General features: G+C 41.8%; 1 protein-coding gene across 1 annotated transcript in view; it reads right to left on the reverse strand.

Annotated features, from left to right (window-relative positions):
* Positions 1-12,561, reverse strand: part of PIK3R1 (phosphoinositide-3-kinase regulatory subunit 1) — a 60,601-nt gene extending 48,040 nt beyond the window's left edge. Inside the window, exons 1-2 of the mRNA XM_042028206.1 lie at positions 12,390-12,561; positions 7,109-7,863 (exon numbers count right to left, since the gene is read on the reverse strand). Of these exons, the coding sequence (XP_041884140.1) occupies positions 7,109-7,442 (334 nt within the window). The 5' untranslated portion in view covers positions 7,443-7,863; positions 12,390-12,561. The remainder of the gene's footprint in view (positions 1-7,108; positions 7,864-12,389) is intronic.
* Positions 12,562-17,895: the final 5,334 nt, after the last annotated feature.

Raw genomic sequence — 17,895 nt, forward strand, 5'->3', positions numbered from 1 at the left:
TTTGCCAGCACAGGTGGAACCTGGCATGTTCAGACCTACTGAAGGCAGATCTCACTTCTTGCCCTCAACATCCACAATCTCCAGTGAAGAAATTATCTCAGATATTGACCTCTGGGAAATGTTCTAACATAGCAAATGATGAACATACACAAACAAAGTGGATTGTATGAGAAAATTGTCTCACAGCTAACTGAATTGTTAAAGACCTTTTTCATCATTCATGTCATAGTTTACATAGTAGTTTTGAAGCACAAGATAGTCTCAAAAGATATTTTTAAAGTGTAGAAACCATATGCAATTACATCTTACCCTGGCTCAGGGCAGTAGTGTGTTTTTGAAACTCTGCCTTGAGGATCTTATTACCTGAAAAGCTCTCAGCTTAAATATAATTTTTTAGTGCTGTCTTACATGCAAACTATTTTATAAAGTGGGTCAACATGTGAAAATAAAGAACAAGATTTGGGTGCTATTCTTGTGGACTGCTGCATACAGCATTTACAAAAGACTGAACAAAAAGCAGTCAAGTTAGCACAAAACGTTACACGCGCTAACATTTTACAAAACTATTTCAGGCAATGTCCAAAGATGCAAGCATTTCTACAACACAGTGGAAAAAAGAAAACAAACAAAAACCAAAACCTGCCCCCAAAATCTACAAAACTGCCTTCTATTAACGAAAACATCCCAAAATAGAATTGCATTTTAGACATGTACTTTGCTGAAAGCATGAACAAAAGTTAGCAACTCTTAATCAGATTAACTACTGGTTTTTTAAGCCAAAAATTTTCTCTAAGTTCTCCCAAGTACTTAGATTCTCACCAAAGTATTCTCAGGACTTAATATCCTTCTCCAGTTAAAATAAGCATGTCTTTAATATCATGTAATTCCCTTTGTCATTCTTAGCTATGAAAATAAAGAAGTTCTTTGTATTCTAGCCTTCAGATTGATTTCATGGATGTTCATCATGGCGAGGAGCTTTGGAGTAAGACGCAGATGTGAAACAGTGCACTGCCAGCTGCAGTTCCAGACCTGTGTTCTTTCACACAAGAGAATCTGGATGCATATATGGCATCACACAACTATTTAAGTGGGCACAGCTATTTGCTCTGGGCGCTGAATGATCCATTCTTGGCAAACACTTAGTACCATGTATTGCTGAAACACACAAACTGATGTTATCATATACAAGCCTACGTAAGAACTATTTGCTAACCAGTGAAGGTTTTTTTCAGATGTTCCTGGATCACAGGTACAGGACCAAACCAAGATGATTCCAGTGAGAGGTGCAGGCTAATTCACCTTTGCCATGTTTTACATCTGCCCCAGGAACTTTCATGTCAGCACAAGGTATTAGCAGACTAAATCAGTATAACGGAAGGCTGAAGACACGTAAGCGAAGTCACTCAACGTGTGCCACTGTTGTAATCATAGAAAGGCATATTAAAATCAGTATGATACGAAACAGACAAATATTTGCTACAACATCAAAATAAGAATGTCTTAGTCTTTCAGCTTCTTAATGCAAAATGTGTAACAGAAGGCACTATTTTTATTAGATTCATTAGATTGAGACAGCTGGGGGAAAAAGATTCATCTCAGCCACACAAGCCTTTTCGGTCTAAGGTCACCTCTGAGGATTAAAAGAGGGTTTTGTGTGCCCCAAGTGATATATTTTTCACAGGAATATCTATTGTTCAATTAAAGTATTATTTTAAGAAGCTCTCTCTCTCTCACTTTAATTATTATCCTGTGAGGATTAAAACACAACATGGAAGATGCTGGATTTAAAGGTCCTTCCTCCCTCTTGCTTCCTTCCTCCTGTACCAGCAGGTGGGGCCAGGCATCAACCATGAACTTGCCCAGGCCCTACTCTATCCACATGCAGTTTGTACTCGTACTTGCAAAGCCTATCCCTGTGCTTCCTGGGTGCTTAAAAAGGCTTTTTAAGTTACTATCAACCCTGATGTTATCACTGAGAAAAAAATGCTCTGTCTCACTTCAGTGCAGCTTGCAAAAATCTTTGCAATCATCAGTGATGAAGCAGGTGGCAAGAACTCTGTTTTCAGATGCATGCACTTCTCGGGCAGCTAGGAATTTGCCTAGAAATGTGATCACAAGTAGCCAGCAAGGCTTCATGGCAGGAACTTGCCCCATTTCTCAGTGCAAGTCAAAATCAACTGACATGAAAATTCATGACTGCAAGGCAGTTTTGACAACTGCAGCAGGGCAAAGGCTTATATTCAAACTGGCTCTAAAAAGAAAGAATTCAAGGGCTCTGGTGTGAATGGTAAATATATTTACCATTTCTATTTGTCACGAGATAGTGACTCATCACTTCATCCCATAATTTCCTTTTTCCATTTGCCTAAATCAGGCAAGATGACTGTTTTCCTCCCAATGGAGGCTCCAGGTTCACTGCATTTCACTCACTCTTATGTCCCTCAATACACAAATGTAAATAATTTCCACAAATAGATTGCTCCACTGGATTTACAGCAAAATTAGAGAAACAAATCCTACAACACATTCAGTTAAACCATGCACAAACAGTTTTATGCCCTCTGTCAGTTCGGATCTCTGTCAGATATTGCATAACCTGGTCGGTGAAAGGAAAGAGTTTCCAAACGTTCCATGTCATTATCTTTGTGCAACTTGCTGATCTGTATCTGTTCTAGAAGAGTGGAGAAAAGTTTGGGTTTTTTCTTTAAAAAAATAAATCTGTTTTATAGTTTCACCACAAGAAGGAAGAGCTTCAGATTATTCTTAGGCTCAAAATCAGCTGAAATAGTACAAAGTGTCAACATAAACAACCCTTTTCAGTTACAGGAAGTTGAAGGAAGCGCCAAAACATCAAAACTGACAAATTATTCATGTAAACTTCTGGTCTGCCCCTCTGCAATCTGATCTTCATTTCAAAGTGAGAATTTAGCATTCCAAGTTAAATCTGAAATTATTTCAGTCCATCAATCAAAGCTTTATGCTCCAAAGTCTGCTTAAGGTCAGCCTTCACAAACCAGGTAGAGAAATGATACTGTATGAATCAACTCTAAATATATGCAGCCGTATCAGACGAGCTGAATCAACGTTTGCAAAACGTATCTGGACTTCGTACATCTTATGCATTTTTAATTCGCAAAGAATTGAGGAAAACTGGGATAAGCGAGAGGAACGAGCCTGATGTAGCTTCAATTAAAAAAAAAAAATCGTTTCAAGGGAAGAAACCCCAGTCATGTAAAATCTTTACTGCTTCACATAAACTTCAGATGTTTAATGGGGGGAGTAAGAAAATCCTATGTTGCGTGTCCACGGTTGCAAGCACCTCAATCCTCCCAGCAGCAGCCAGGCACCCTTGCCTGGTGGGGAAAAAAATCTGGCAGGTTGGGTGACTTGGAACCTCACAACAGTGAGAGGAATTAGATCTGCCTTGGCATAGCTCTGACATGCATCAGGCTCAAGACTGGAAGGTGCTAGAGTCTTCTCAGGCTTTGTTTCTCCTTTACTTTCATATTCTTTCAGATGCAATTAAAAAAAAAATCCCCACAAAATCAGACTAAATCTAGTTTTTTATTGAAAAAGGTAAGAGGAAGACAGGCAAAACATAACAGTCCTAAAATTTCAGCCAAGGAATGCCAATTCTTGTCTTAACCAATAGTTCTAGAAACTTAAATAAGTCATGAATAAAATAAAAATACGGGGAAAGTTTTGACTTAAAGTGTTTTAATGGAATTAGAGACCACCATCAAGGGTTTTTTTTTTGTTTTCAGACTGGCTTTTAATATTTAGGAAGCTCCCTGTTTATAAGAAAGACTGACTGCATAAGACATGGGCCTGATGAGCAGCTCTGCCCATGTCACCAGCCTCATTGACTACGAAGTCTGTTCAGATGTCTACAATTATTTGTGTATGAGTAACACACCATTGTGAATATTGGCAGCATTTTGCTTAAATATAGCAAATTAGATCTAATACGAAACAATCCAGACACTGATGAGAAAGTGATCAAGCTTAATAAAGCCAGGGGAAAAAAACATTCAGAGAGAATAATTAAGTATTAAAGAGTATTGAAATTATTAAAAAGTGTTTCCTTAAAAAAATAAACCTAGGTATAGGTCAAAATTAAAGGAACTCCTTAGATTATGCTTATGTATTCTTGGAAATCTCAAGTTTCTGATACTCTTATTCAAAATATACACAACAGGGGTAAATACAGAACTGACTCTTTACAGAATTAAAAAAGTATACAGATTTCAAATAACTGAGGTAGGTTTAAGAAGTCTTAAGTTAGAGTTCCCCATTAATTTGTCATTTTAATCCACAGTACTTTTAATTCATCAAGTAGTGAAAATGTAAGCTTGGCTGCATTTGGTCAGGCAAGTTTCACATTACACATTAATTTATTTTAAATGCACTCTAAGGGTGTAGAGAGAAGTATCATCCTGGGAAGAATCTTTTGGCCTACTGCCCATTACACTGGCTGCTGGACAATATTAACTGTGCTATTCCCTGACCCAAATAACATACACAAAAATAGTGAAGCTACCTGGAAGTGAAGCATATCTTGCTGCATTGTTCTTTATCTGAACTGCATTCCTGTCCTCACCTCTGGTTTTATCACAAGTTTTGTAGCTTTCTGCTAACTTAAAAATTTCACCTTTTGATTTTTATAATACTCTTTCAGTACAACATTTCCAAATTTGTTTCTAAGATTCAAAGCACTCTGTGCCTTAGATCTTTTCAGATCTGTAGAGAGACTACTTACAATTACTTTTCCTAATTTCTTTTAGGAAAGCATACTTTATTTCAATAGTAATTAAGCCTGAAATTCAAATTTCTATTCAGGAGGGTCTGATCCCTGATCTTAGGGCATTATGGAGGTACCTAGCCTCTTATATGAAGCTTAAAATCTTTAATTCGAAAGCAGCTATGGGAACTCCATTTTTTTATTTTTTATCAGAAGAAAACATGGTTGGATTGCAAGCTGACTCTTAAGCATTTTGAAGCGCAGCAGGATTATGTATGGAGACTTTGAGAAGAAGATTCCCAGTTAAATCAGAACATTTTCTTTCCAGTTTCCAGTTCCCAGAGTTCCATGGTATTAAAAATAAACACATTGCATGTAAATACTGCTTTGTCTCAAGGCAATAAACCTTACATAGAAGGCTACATATAAGCAGAGCCCTCCCAAATCTGCAGCAGAATTTCCCAGAGTAACTCCCAGCAGCCAAAACTGCCATAAATGTCTGCTACAAACACAGTCCTGGGGCAGGCTCGGAAACAGCAAGATTAACCCAGGACTTCCCAGCGCAGGGCTGTGGCCAGCTCACAGCATGGAGCTGTGAACGGAAGGATCAAGCAAGCATGACTACAGAAACCAAGGAAGTTACAAAGCGCTACTTTTAAATCAATAAACAGCAAAGCCTGGAACGCTGGTTGCTTCACCACAGCATGCACACGTAAAGAATGGGATTTTCTTTCCATTCTCTGCTGCTCATAATGATCTGTCAGCGTTGAGGTGTCTATCCAAAAGCCATGTTTATCTGCAGTTACATAGGATGATAACAACTGTCTCCACAGGTGGGTTAAGAAAAGAGTCAGTGTTACCTGAGCAGCACACATTAATATCCAATACAAGGAACGATCAAACATATAATAGTTTTTCTTTTCAAAGGAAATACCCCATTTTCAGAACTACTCTAATGAAAGAGAAAACATGAGACTCTAATGACTAGCAGTTAAGAGTTCAGAGACAGGGACAGTATAACTTCAAATGCCACTACACCCTCATCTGCCCCCACCTTCATCCTAACAATGATTTACATCTAGGCACTGCAGACTTGCAAGCAATGCTTGCTACAGCGCTTCAGAACACTGCTATATAAACCAGTTCAGATTCACTCTTTATTCCCCACCAACCTAGAAATGCTTCTGCCAGGTCAACTTGGTTGCCACATACATTTTTCTATATTTCTGCTCTTATCTTCGCTCGTTATCAGCACAGCTGAATATAAACTTACAATATGCACAGAAGGATGGAAGTTGATAAACTGATACCACAAATTTGCAAGTGATGCTACAAACATTTCTGTGTAGGCAGTGTGATGATACTATTCATTATTATGGTGTCACTGTGAAAACCATGATCACATACTACAACTCTTATTTCCTACAGCTAGAAACCCAGAGAATTTACGAAGTATTAGAAGTTGAAGAAATACATGCCACTCTAGACTTCTCCAATAGGCTGTAAAGTTTATTCTAAAATGTACTTGGCTTATTGATCTGTAAAACCCAACTACCTGAACATCAGTACGTAAAGGAGAGAAAGTCACTTGGAAGGAGGGGTTTTTTGTTTTAGTTTTTTACCCCAAAGCTTTTCCAATTTTAAAACAGAAGACTTGTTTCTTCTTTTAACAGAAGAGTTCTGATAAAATTCTGAGTTCTGCCTAACATACTGTTGCAAATATAGGTTAGAAAGCGACTTAGGAAGATATTTCCTTTGTTTAACCTTTTTTATATAAGGCTATTTTTTTCTACTGCATGCCATACTCCCTAAAAGTGATAAATCTGAATTTCTCTTTATTATAATCTCATTGTTCATTTTAAAATATTCGTTCTTACCTTTAATGCCACAGGTAACCCCCATAACCACAATATATTTTTTGCTGCTAGCAAGAGATGGTAAGTGGTAAGAACTTAGTTTTATTTAGAATGCATACTATTGGACTCACCAAGAACTTTCTTAATAGTGAGTGTGATGAACCACAAAAGCAAACACTTCCATCAGTTTCTCAGAGACCTAAAATAAATGTTAAGTGGCTCATTTTTCATTTAAGTTTCTACAGTGGAGAATTACAAGCATTACTTTCCAACCTGTGAGACATACCTCACAGTAAGTCATTGGTCCCTGTGCCTGAGACAAGCCACATGAAACTACAAAGTGTATAAGCTAAATATTACGATGTACAAACAATTCTTAACTGACTGAAATGAGCTGTAAACTAAAAAAGCTGACCAGCAGGTGCTATATACACGAATGTACAGTCAGACAAGACTGTGAAACATAAATACCTGAAACCATGGGGGATACACACACCTTCTGAATACTGACCTTGTTGCTCACTCTCTGATTCAGCTTTTGCAGGACTTGGTGCTACTGGAAGAGGCCGAGGAGGACGAGGCTTTGGAGTGGGGGGAGATATTTTTTTTCTTCCAATGTACTCTACGTAAGTTCCTGGGAAATCCCCCCTCTCCCCTGTGGTTTCATTAAAGCCATTCAACCAACCAATTTCCTCAGGCTTTGCTTCTTCCCCTTCACTGAATCCAAGAGCTAGTAAGGAACCTTTATTCACAGTTAATATATCTCCTAAGTGCAAGTCAATGTCTTCTTCTCGCTCTTTTTTGTAGTCATATAAAGCTCTGTATTGATATCCCTCAGCACTCATCTTGGCAAATGATTTAACATTCAAAAGTGTTATTAAACAGTATAAAAATGCAACTGTCCAGTTATAGTTTTATGCACCGAGAAATTCAAGATGTATTAAATGGGATGAAGAAAATATCTCTTAAGCAATAAAATCCACCAGAGAATGTAAAAACACCAAAGTTTGGCTTTTCACTGCTGATGTTTTTACCAATGTATTTATTCTGAGTCACTGTCTGTTGCAGAAGTTAAGTGTTCCACTTCTTCTGTGTCTAGCAATATTCTTCCAATTAGTTCTTTTCCTGGGCTTGCCTGCACTTCTGCATCTCCATACGCAACTTCAGCCGACTCCTTAGCCAGTCACGCTTTCTTCAGATGTATTTGCCACAGGCTGCTCATGTACCTTAAGTATTCTGCCACCAAACTCTGCACACATGCTTTTCCTGGAAAGAGAAGAGAAATCTGATTAAATCATCTCACACATTCTCTTGATGATTTTGAACTTGGGATTCTACCTATGAATTAAGCTTTCTGCAACCCTGGCAAAGACTGTGTCCCACATAAGAATCCTATGTAACAATAAAATCAAGCAAGAGCACAAAAAAATATCTCCAGATAATGTTTGCATTTTTATAAAGGATATATGTCAAATTACTTGAACCAAATTTGTACCCCTGCAGTACGAGGCATGCTTCCTTCTCTGTGACTTACGGCTGCTGAAGAGTCTCAGGGTGAGTATCTAACCTGGCAGCAAGATTTTATATATTACCCCCCTGAAGCCAGACAGCCACACCTCTTCTCCACAAAAGGTCTGACAAGACAGAGGAGGAGCTTACTGTAATTAGAACTGACCCCTGGGGAATTCAGTCTCCTCCTGGTTATGACAAGGGTGAGGATGGGCAACAATCCCCATCCCAAAGCCTGCATTTCAAAAAACCTTTTGGAGGAACGTGTCTTTTCATCATCTGTAAAAGAAACAAAGACTCCAGAGTGCTTTTACTTGATGACTACCATATTTCCCTTTTTTTTCTTTTTTGAGGAGGGGCTTTACCACTCCCCTATCTTCCAGATGTTTTTTAATGTGTTTATGGTATAATACTAGAAAAACAATTAGCAACTGAAATAGGCACACCCAGACCACCTAAGCAGCCTTAGCAGGAGTAAAGTATCAGGGTGTATGCTTAAATTACGTTAAAGGCAAGAGAACACAGGCCTGAACTTTTGGCTCAAGGTTGCCCAACTATAAAGTAACAGGAAAAACATGACTAAAAACCTAATCTATTTAGAGAACAATTGCTTAAAGACATATAGAACAGTGAAAGCTTTCTAAACATTATTTCAACTGTTACTCATTTTCATCTACTTAAAAAGACAAGCCAAATCATAATTTGAAATACTATACTGGAAACCAAAAAGTGCTAACTACTCAAAGTTGCACTGAAACTCCTGAACTACATCTGAATAAAAGACCCAGGAGAGCTGTGTAATACCAGCAGGCAAAATACTGACTGTGTACTATGTACTCAATGTATAGAAAGCTCTTTTTCTTGTGAAACACTCCCTTTTCACATTGTAAGAGACACCAGTAGACAGGGCTGGAATAGGGAACATCTGACAGCTCTTTTCCACACTATTTTTTCTAATGTCTCAGTCATCAAGTCCTTTGAAATATGACTAACTGAAGCTAAGAAGTGTTTATAAGAATGCATATGGACTTTCTGTGCCAGTGAATGGACCTGATCCCTAACCTGTATGTGGCTCCTCTTCTGTCCATCAGGTCCCTGCAACATGTTGCACAACCTCTCTCGTGACAGAACACAGAAGAAAATCTTGTTAAGTTCTTGAAGAACTTCCTTATCATCCCTTGCAACCAGTTTTTGTTAAATGAAAGAATTATCTGAGCCTGAATTAGACTTCCTATTTCAAAAAGCTTGCATGCAAGTATTTAAAAACTTGCAAATCTATCTACGTGTATTAGGCACCCAGCTCCCACCAAAGTTTTAATTAGAAATTTCTGCAGCCACTTCTGAAAAACCAAACTATGCTGCTTACCTGATGCTACCAAACATCACAGACTTTGCAATTAACATTAATAGTTTCACTGATATTTCATTTTGCCTCTTCTACCAGAGAAAAGTACAGACAAAAGCTGGGGAAAAAATACAAGTATCAGTGTATCAACCAAATAGCAGAGAAGCCTTTACAAAAGCATGGATCTCTCCTGTTTCATGTAGCAAGAGAAAAAAAATGCATTTACACACTTTAGATCCAAATGTTGGGTTAATATAAATGTTTCCAATCAAAATCAACTATGCACACAGTAAAGCGTGCTAGAAAATTACCAGTTTGACTACTTTAAATACTCTGAAATATTTATTTTCTTTTAAAGAAACGTTCAGCAAGTGCTCTGTTACAACTACTTATTTAACTCCTACTGCCTAGGGGCATTTTGGCAGTCAACAAAGTCTTCTAAACACTGCATAATTCAACTGACTTGACCTATTCCTCTGATTTTTTATTATCAAATGTATCATAGAAACTTTATGACCATATATTTAAAATGAGTACTTGTGTGTCTTACGCATCTTCTGAAAATACAGAACTGGAAATGTTGCAGTAACATAAAAACTTATGACAATTTTAAAGCATATTTTAAAAACTCAAAACATGCATCAGACTAGAAAAACTCAATGATGTTATGGTAGCAAAGTTTCCCTAGATCCAGTTTCCCTGGGGCTCAGAGCTGCAGTGCCTGTTCATACTCACTTATCAGCACCACCCTCAGTACAGAGTCCCCGGCATCTAACCTCCTGACTGATCTATGGTTCATGTACCTGGAGACACTCCTGTGAGTCAGCCATTCTGAACTTCTTGGATTCATGCCTTTTTCTATGGTTACTATGTGTCGGGTTTAGGGATGAACTAAGTCTCAGAGTTCGAGAACCTTGCAGATAGACCTAACCCTGGGACAAATACCAATTTTCACACCTGCTCAGTAACACCGTGGTGTATCCAAAAGCCCACTTAGACTGTTGTGCTAAGATCCTGTATTAAAAAATTCCCTTTACTCCAAGTGAAGTTACACAGCCTCTACACTCAGGCATTTTGACTTAAACTGACTTAAGCTGGCTAGTACTAAAATAAATAGTTCGGACACCATCTTAAACAGATTAAAACAACCAAATGAAACACTTCAGGGGAGAAACTGTTCAATTTGAGATGACGTATTACTGGATTTCCATTTGGCTGGTCAAATGGAAAAGGAGGAAGAAGTATTATAAGAGAATCAATGTTCATTTGTTTTTTATTTACTGTCTAAGAGCTTGATCCCACTGAAAGATTCCTGAGTTCAGGCAGAATTCCGGTCTCTCAGCAGAATGGTTTATGTTGGGCATTTTGGTGGTGATAAAATTTAAAATTCAACATAAAAACTCAAGACATTCCTACAAATATAGGTGGAAAAGGAAGGGGACATGAAATCTTCCCCTGCACGCTCCCCTTAAAAATGACATCTGGCTCCCACTTCACTGATACCCAAGTGTTTCCTTCCACACAAGCTATCATTCCTTTGGTGCCGGAGAATACCAACTTCTACACTGCATATGCACACACACTGATACCAGAGGGGTGTGCATGTGTAACCGGTACAGCATCCCTAATACAAGATGCAAAGATTTTCCTCACCCTTATATTAACAAATTTAATAACCATAACTCCTTGTACTGCAATATCTCTAAACTAATTCCAAAAATCCCTAGAGAAACAGTGACTAACACAAGCTTCTCTTCCACTGCAGGATGAGTTTGACTAACATGCTCAGGGAGACATTGAAATAATGAGAATTGAGGGGTAAGCAAGGAAATTTGCTTGGAGACCGACTCTTCTCCCCACTAGGTGTCTATACACCTGTGACTCAAACTGCAGCTTTCTCTGAAGTACGCTCTCCAAGTGGAGACGACCAAGTTAAGTCTCACATCAGAACAGTATTTTCTTTAAGAAAGTGAGGTCCGTGATGTATCACGAAGTAATACCTTTATACCGCTTCCAAACTGAAATAATTATTTTGAATCTGTGGAGATTCTATCACAAGACTTTGAACGAATCCAAATACATACACATTGAATAAGTACTGTGAACACTGTACAGCACATCTATTCTGAAACATCTCAAAGATCTTATAAAGACTGCAAATTATGGACGAAGGCAGGTGAGCATCAAGACCACTTCAGCAGAATAATTAAATTAATAATGATAATTTAAAAACTTAGTAGAGCAGTACAGTCTGAACTTCCATCCCATTTAAGAGGCAGGCAGGTTAACCACTCCGGAGCCCTGCATCAACTGCAGTCCCCGCCACAGAGCAGCCGCTCGCCAGGGGTCGGTGCTCGGCGGGGTTGCAGCCCCTCCACCGCTGGGGCAGGGCTGCGCCGAGCCGGCGCTCCCCGGCGGCGCGGGGACGATGGTGGAGCTCCGGGCACAGGCGGGCAAGACGCCGCCCGCTCCCGCCCCAGCTGTCCCTACGGACCCCCCTTCCTCTGCCCCGGAGGCGTTATCCCGGCGCGGGCACCAGCCCGGCTCCCCACGCCACCCGGGCCGGAGCTCCCGGCAGCCGCGCAGCGGCCGCGGCGCGCCACTCGCCCTGCCCGTCCAGGAAGCGCCGGGCCGAGCCGCCCCCGGCCGCGGGGGAAGAGACTGCACCGTCCCCGGGGCTCGGCCCCGGCCGCAGCGGACGGCCCGCCCGGGCCTGCCGCGCCGGAGGGCTCGGCGGCGCCACAGCCGGCCCCGCACGGGGGAAAAAGTTGCACGGGGCGGCGCTGCCGCTCGGACTGTCACCCCGCAAGGGCGGCCGGTGCCCGGGTTCCGGGCGGCCGGGAGGCCCCGCACCGCCCCATCCCGCCCCGCTCCTCTGCCCCAGCAGCCGCCCGAGGGGCAGCACCAGCTGCAGCGGATGCAGCGGGACTCGCTTTACCTCAGCGGCAGCAGCGGGAGCAGCAGCTGCAGCAGGAGCGGCGGGGCCGTCACCACATCCCTCCCGCCGCTGGACAGCAGCTGTCGCCGCGACGCCCCGCTCTCCGCCGTGCGCCCGTCCCGCCACGCTCCCAGACCCGCTGCCCCGACCGCGCTCGCCGCCTCAGCGCCTCGGCAGTGCCGTGCCCGCCGCCGGCTCTGCCCCCGCCCCGCCCCCGGCGCCTCCGCCAACCCGCTGTGGCACCGCCCAGCCGCGCCCGCTGACTGACGGCGGCACAGCCCGCCCCCGCCCCGCCGGGCACTCGGCGCAGCCCGGTCGGGGGCCCGGGCGCCGCTGGGCTCTCCGCAGCTCCCCCCCGCGGCCAGGGGCCTTTGGGTCGCCGTCCTCTGGCGCGGCGCCCACCGGGCCCTGCGAGCCTCGGGCGCCGCCTCGGCCCGGGGAAGCCAGTCCGGGCCGGGGAGCGGCAGCGAGCGGAACACGTGCTTCTGCCTAGTTCCTCGTTGGGGACTTTTCTCCTCTCTTTTCCTTCTCCGCCCCCCGTATTGATGTGCGGTGTCACGTTGGTGGAGTGTGTCCAGAGCAAAACCAGGCACCGTGGGCCGTGGGTGCCCGGCTGTGTGCGGAGCAGGGCCGTGCAGTACAGCCAGCTGTCCCCCCTCCATTGACTGCTTGGGGCTCCCGCTGCAGGACTGCTCGCCCGGGGCCGCCTGGCAGCGGCGGGCAGTGGCCACACTCCTCCCCACGGCCCTGCCTGCCCAGCGCCATCCACCGGAAGCCGCGGGCCACACGGCCCTCAGCCTCAGCCTGGCTGGAGGTGGCAGCTGTCTGCAGCAAGGGAGACCACCAAGTTGATACCGCTGATAACCAGAGCCCAAGTTTGAAGGGTTCCGTGCAGTGCAGAATAAAATTGCATATTCCCTGCTGCATGGAGCACACCACCTACAGTGGATCTGGCAACACCAGGGTGTGACACAACACCACGAGGTTGCAGCAAGACAGTCATGCTGCAGATGTATCTACTGCGTTGGGTCAGATCTCTGTTTAGATACCAAGTATGCGTACAAGTGTTACCACGACTGTCACTGTGAAAGAAGACAACGTGGTCTAAGCAAAAATAAAACACATGCAGGGTGGCAGGGAAGGAATGCAAGTGCAAGAAGCAAGGTAAAGGTTCACAGAGGCCTGTGGTGTGAACACAAGTACAGGAGTTGACCTGCTTAAGACCAGCCAAAAGAGAGATAGCACAGAACATCCAAAGTGTTTGCTGCAGACAGAGAGCAAGGTTCAGGCCTTGAAATACCATGTAAGAAACTGTACGTCTGGTGAAGTGAGACAGTCTGAACTTTTGTAATCTGCAGAAGAGTATGTATTGTCTGGGCAGAAGGGAAGAGTCCGTCTTGTTTTAATTTGACATTCTGAAACAGTGGATTAGCTTATGATCTGATCATGAACAGCAGAAAGAAAAAGTGGACCAGTTTTACTACAAGCTTCTGCCAAGTACAATAGATCAGGTTTCGGAATGCTTAGACTTCTGGAGGTATCTATGTAGAAAATGTTCCAAACCAAAAATTTTTATTATTCTGAGTATGGGGTAAATGTGGGAATCAATTATTAGTTACAATTCCTTTAGAAGATGCTCTTCACTGGCCTCTTATTCTTTGCAGAGGATTTTACTTGTTTCCCCATTGTGTTCCTAATTTTTGAACTTCCAAGAGTCACTAGAAAGATGTTTTCTGGCACCCATTAATGGGTTTTGCCTTGATTCATTAAGATCCGCTTTGCTTCATGACTGCAGATGGGAGAAGATGACAGTTCCTAAGGCCTTAAGGTTCCAGCATGGATCTGACCCCACAGGGGTGTGAAAGAGCACTGCAAGGCTGCATCCTTGAAGTTCCAGAACCCATACCCTGGAAGATGATAAAAATGCCTTCAGTAGTCTATCTGGCAACCTAAAGACACAGAATGACTTTTAAAATTAACACTCCTGTTGGAATAGAGACTGCTGTTTACACACAAACAAAAGCATTGCTATAATTTAAATAGTGAACAGTAAAATTTTTGAGGGAAATTGCAGCTCTTGTCTCATACAGTTTTTTTGGGGGGGTTTGTGTGATTGAAAATGCAGGCAGAAGCAGAATTAAGAAAGAATGTTCCATTTCTTCTGTCCAGACTGCTGTCTCTGGCATTTGCTATTGCTGAAGGCAAAAACAGCATGGATTTTGGAGGGGATTAGACAGACTGGCTGGTTGGAATGCCAGTCCTGGGCACTGGTCTAACAATGGGTATTTAGGGGAACTAAAAACCTCTCAAGTAGTGTTTCCCAGCTAGTGAGACTAGACTTGTCCCACAGGTGAAATGCAGGGCAAGAGTCGATGTCTGTGTTCCCTCCCTGCTGGCATGATATCTGTCAGTGGAAGGAAAAGCCTCCAGGGGAAATTCCAGTACCTCCTTCTTGCTTCCCCTCTGCAGTAGCTGGGCATCTGGATCTCTGCTTTCTTTACAAGTTTTCTTCTCTGAACTCGACTTCTTGATTCTACCTTGGGCATCTCACCTGCTGTTTTCTCTGTCCATCAAGGAAAGAAAGGGACCCAAAAGAGGGAAAGTAGGCAATAGCAGCACATAACTGTAATGCTGCCCTTGCTGGCTTTGCTGTCATGCCTATTGTGACTTCAGTCTTGAGGTCACTCCAGCTTTTTCACACCTTTTTCCTCACAGATCCCAGCAGTATCCCAATGTCTCCAGGAATAATTTCCTATGTCTAATCTTGGTAGGTGAAAGTTATACAATTAGGTTTGCTCTAGGAATGTTGCAAAGCAGTACCGCAGGAGACAAAAAGGAGAATGCACAAGCTGAAAACCGTGTTCCTTCTTCCATCAGGTACTTCTCAGGGGGTCTTAAGGACTGCATAAAGCTTTTGCATATCAAGTTTACAGTGGGGTTTAATGCATGTAGATGTGTTTGATTAGTTCTAGGTTTGTTGAAAAGGATATTCTTGTCCAATTGAAAGGTTAAGTTTTTGAGGCAGCATGTAAACAGGAGGGATTTTCAAGGCAACAGTGAGTGGAAAGCAGAAGACAGAAGGATAAAATATGGGTAAGAGGGCAGGATTATCAAGGTACAAGCCATACATCCATGTTTTTGCTAAGACAACTGTAGTTTCCATCTGTCAGGAGACCTTTTGAGCGTTTCTGCCAGAAGCTGCTTAGGAGAATGCAATAAAAAAATGAGCAGGTCTTTTTTTCAGTACTAGTAGCAGTTGAATGATTTGAGCCTTTGCATCTTATGTCTGGGTAAGCTTTCTGTGGTAAAGGTCATGCAGCACTGGAGAGGATCTACCCTGGAAGTTCCCTTTCCTCTAGGAAAAAAGTTCAGCTAGATCTTAAACAGGAAATTTTAAAGTATGGAAACTGAGAGGAAAAAATGCACTCATCAGAGGGTTTGTGGAGCAAGCAGGGCTTCCAGAGTGTAGGATCTCTTCCACTTCAACTGACAAACTCCATATTTCTTCCTTTACTGGCATATTTTAAGCAAGATGATTTCCTTCTGTTTCTTATAGGATGTCAAGGCAAATCCATTTGTGAAGTAAGATACCTAGATTAATGGACAGTGTTAAGTTCACGGTTGGACTCAATGATCTCAAAGGAGTTTTCCAATCTAAATAATTCCATGATTTTATCAGTGCTGAATCTGATCTCCTGGGATAGCATAGACAAAGGTGGAAGAGACTGTGCAGGGGAGTTTTATTGCAATAATTTTTAGGTGTGATGAATGCTAATAACACTGTAATTTGCTAAGTTCAGAAGAGAGTCCTGTGATTTGTGACATAATATCATACCATTCTGCAGCAGTGGGGTTTTCAGCCAGCTGAGTTGAGGGAAGAAATTGGATGAGAATCAATGCATACATCCTTTTTTACTCCCAAAGATGAAAATTATTTAATACAGTGTAGTTATACTGTTCTACTAGCACACATTGCTAAATGACTCATGTAAAATTCCCAAAGGAATGGGAAGTCAGGAAAACAACAGGAAAAAAATATCCATAGTTATTGTAGACATGAATTAAATGCCAAATAAATACAATGGATCACAAGAAGGACAAGCATCAAAGACTATGAATGGTGATGTTTTCCTGTCATAGCCGGGACAAAGAAACATTGCTGTTCAGAAATGTAGCTTTAAGTGTGTTTCAAAAGTCAAAACAGTAGTATGAAAAGCAAGTTCCTTCACTGCTTAAAAGCTTTCTAGCATGTAAAGGAAAAGAATGAGCTAAAAATAAGACAGAGAAATTCAGGGAAGCAAGAAGCAAAACTTGCTATCTCATTAAGAATCAGAGAAGTAAGCCTGACAACTTTCATTTTAAAACTGGAAGAAAGCTGATTAGCAGCATGCCAGTCATGCTGGGCATCACAACGTGATTTGGTTTAAATTTATTTCAGTTCTGTGGGAAGGATAGAATGGTTTCTATCTGGCCAAAACTTTGACATCAGCAATAAATGTTGATATCTCAGCCAGTCAGACAAATCTGCCTTCACAGACATTTACAGTTTATGTTCATGTCACAGTTGACATCTAAGGCTGTTTTCCTTTCTTCAAGATACAAAGCACCTGAGGAGGTGGTGGAATCTCCATCATTAAATGTTTTTAGGAAGATAGTCAAACATCTGCCTGGCAGAGACACCGGTTGTCCTGACTCAGCCAGAGAGATGGAATGGGTGGCCGCTGGAGGCCTTCTGTGGTTCTGTAAGTGAACGTATATACGAATTATCAGAAGGAGGCACAAACCCTGAGAAGTTATACTTTCTCTTAAATGAATTTTCCTATGAGAATCGAAGTGGACAAAAATCGCTCCCCTGCTCTCATCTGATATCTGAAAGCCAGATGACTGTAGTTGTAAAAAAACATAGGGCCTTTCTTCTGCAATATGATCTGATAGCGAGGAGTTTCTTCAGTCGGTTTTGGATCACATTTATGGAACACAAAAGTAGTGGAAAATAATATTTTTGTGTGATGATCACATCTGGAAAATACTTCATGTTCATGAAAAGTCTTCAAAATATTTTGCTTGAAAAACCCCCCAAACTACTTTCAGTTATCTGGAAGTTGACTTTTAATTTAATTTTTTTCTTTAGTCTCATAATTTTGACTAACTGTATGAAAATATACATTTTGTCAAGAATCTTTTAAAAATCCATAATAATTAAGAAATAAAAATATACAATGTTTTTCCATGTCTGAAGCACAGCATAATTGATAAAATAATGTTATAAATACAATATCTGCAAATGCAACATCTGTGTTTATCTTTCAACCATGTAAAATTACATAAACAAGGATTCTGCTTTTTATGAAATCTATGAGTAATTCCTCCTCTGCTCTTTCAGTGCTTGTATGCTAAATGATAGAAAAGTCAGGTTTGACAGCCGTGTAAAACTCATGTCTTCTGTGCAGACAAGTGATGTAGAGTGAACAGAAATTTTAGAAATTTTCTCAGGCACTGTATCATT

Source organism: Corvus kubaryi, unplaced genomic scaffold (assembly GCF_017639235.1).
Source record: "Corvus kubaryi isolate FWS band 111438036 unplaced genomic scaffold, C.kubaryi_AGA036_p1.0 37308, whole genome shotgun sequence".
NCBI lineage: Eukaryota > Metazoa > Chordata > Aves > Passeriformes > Corvidae > Corvus > Corvus kubaryi.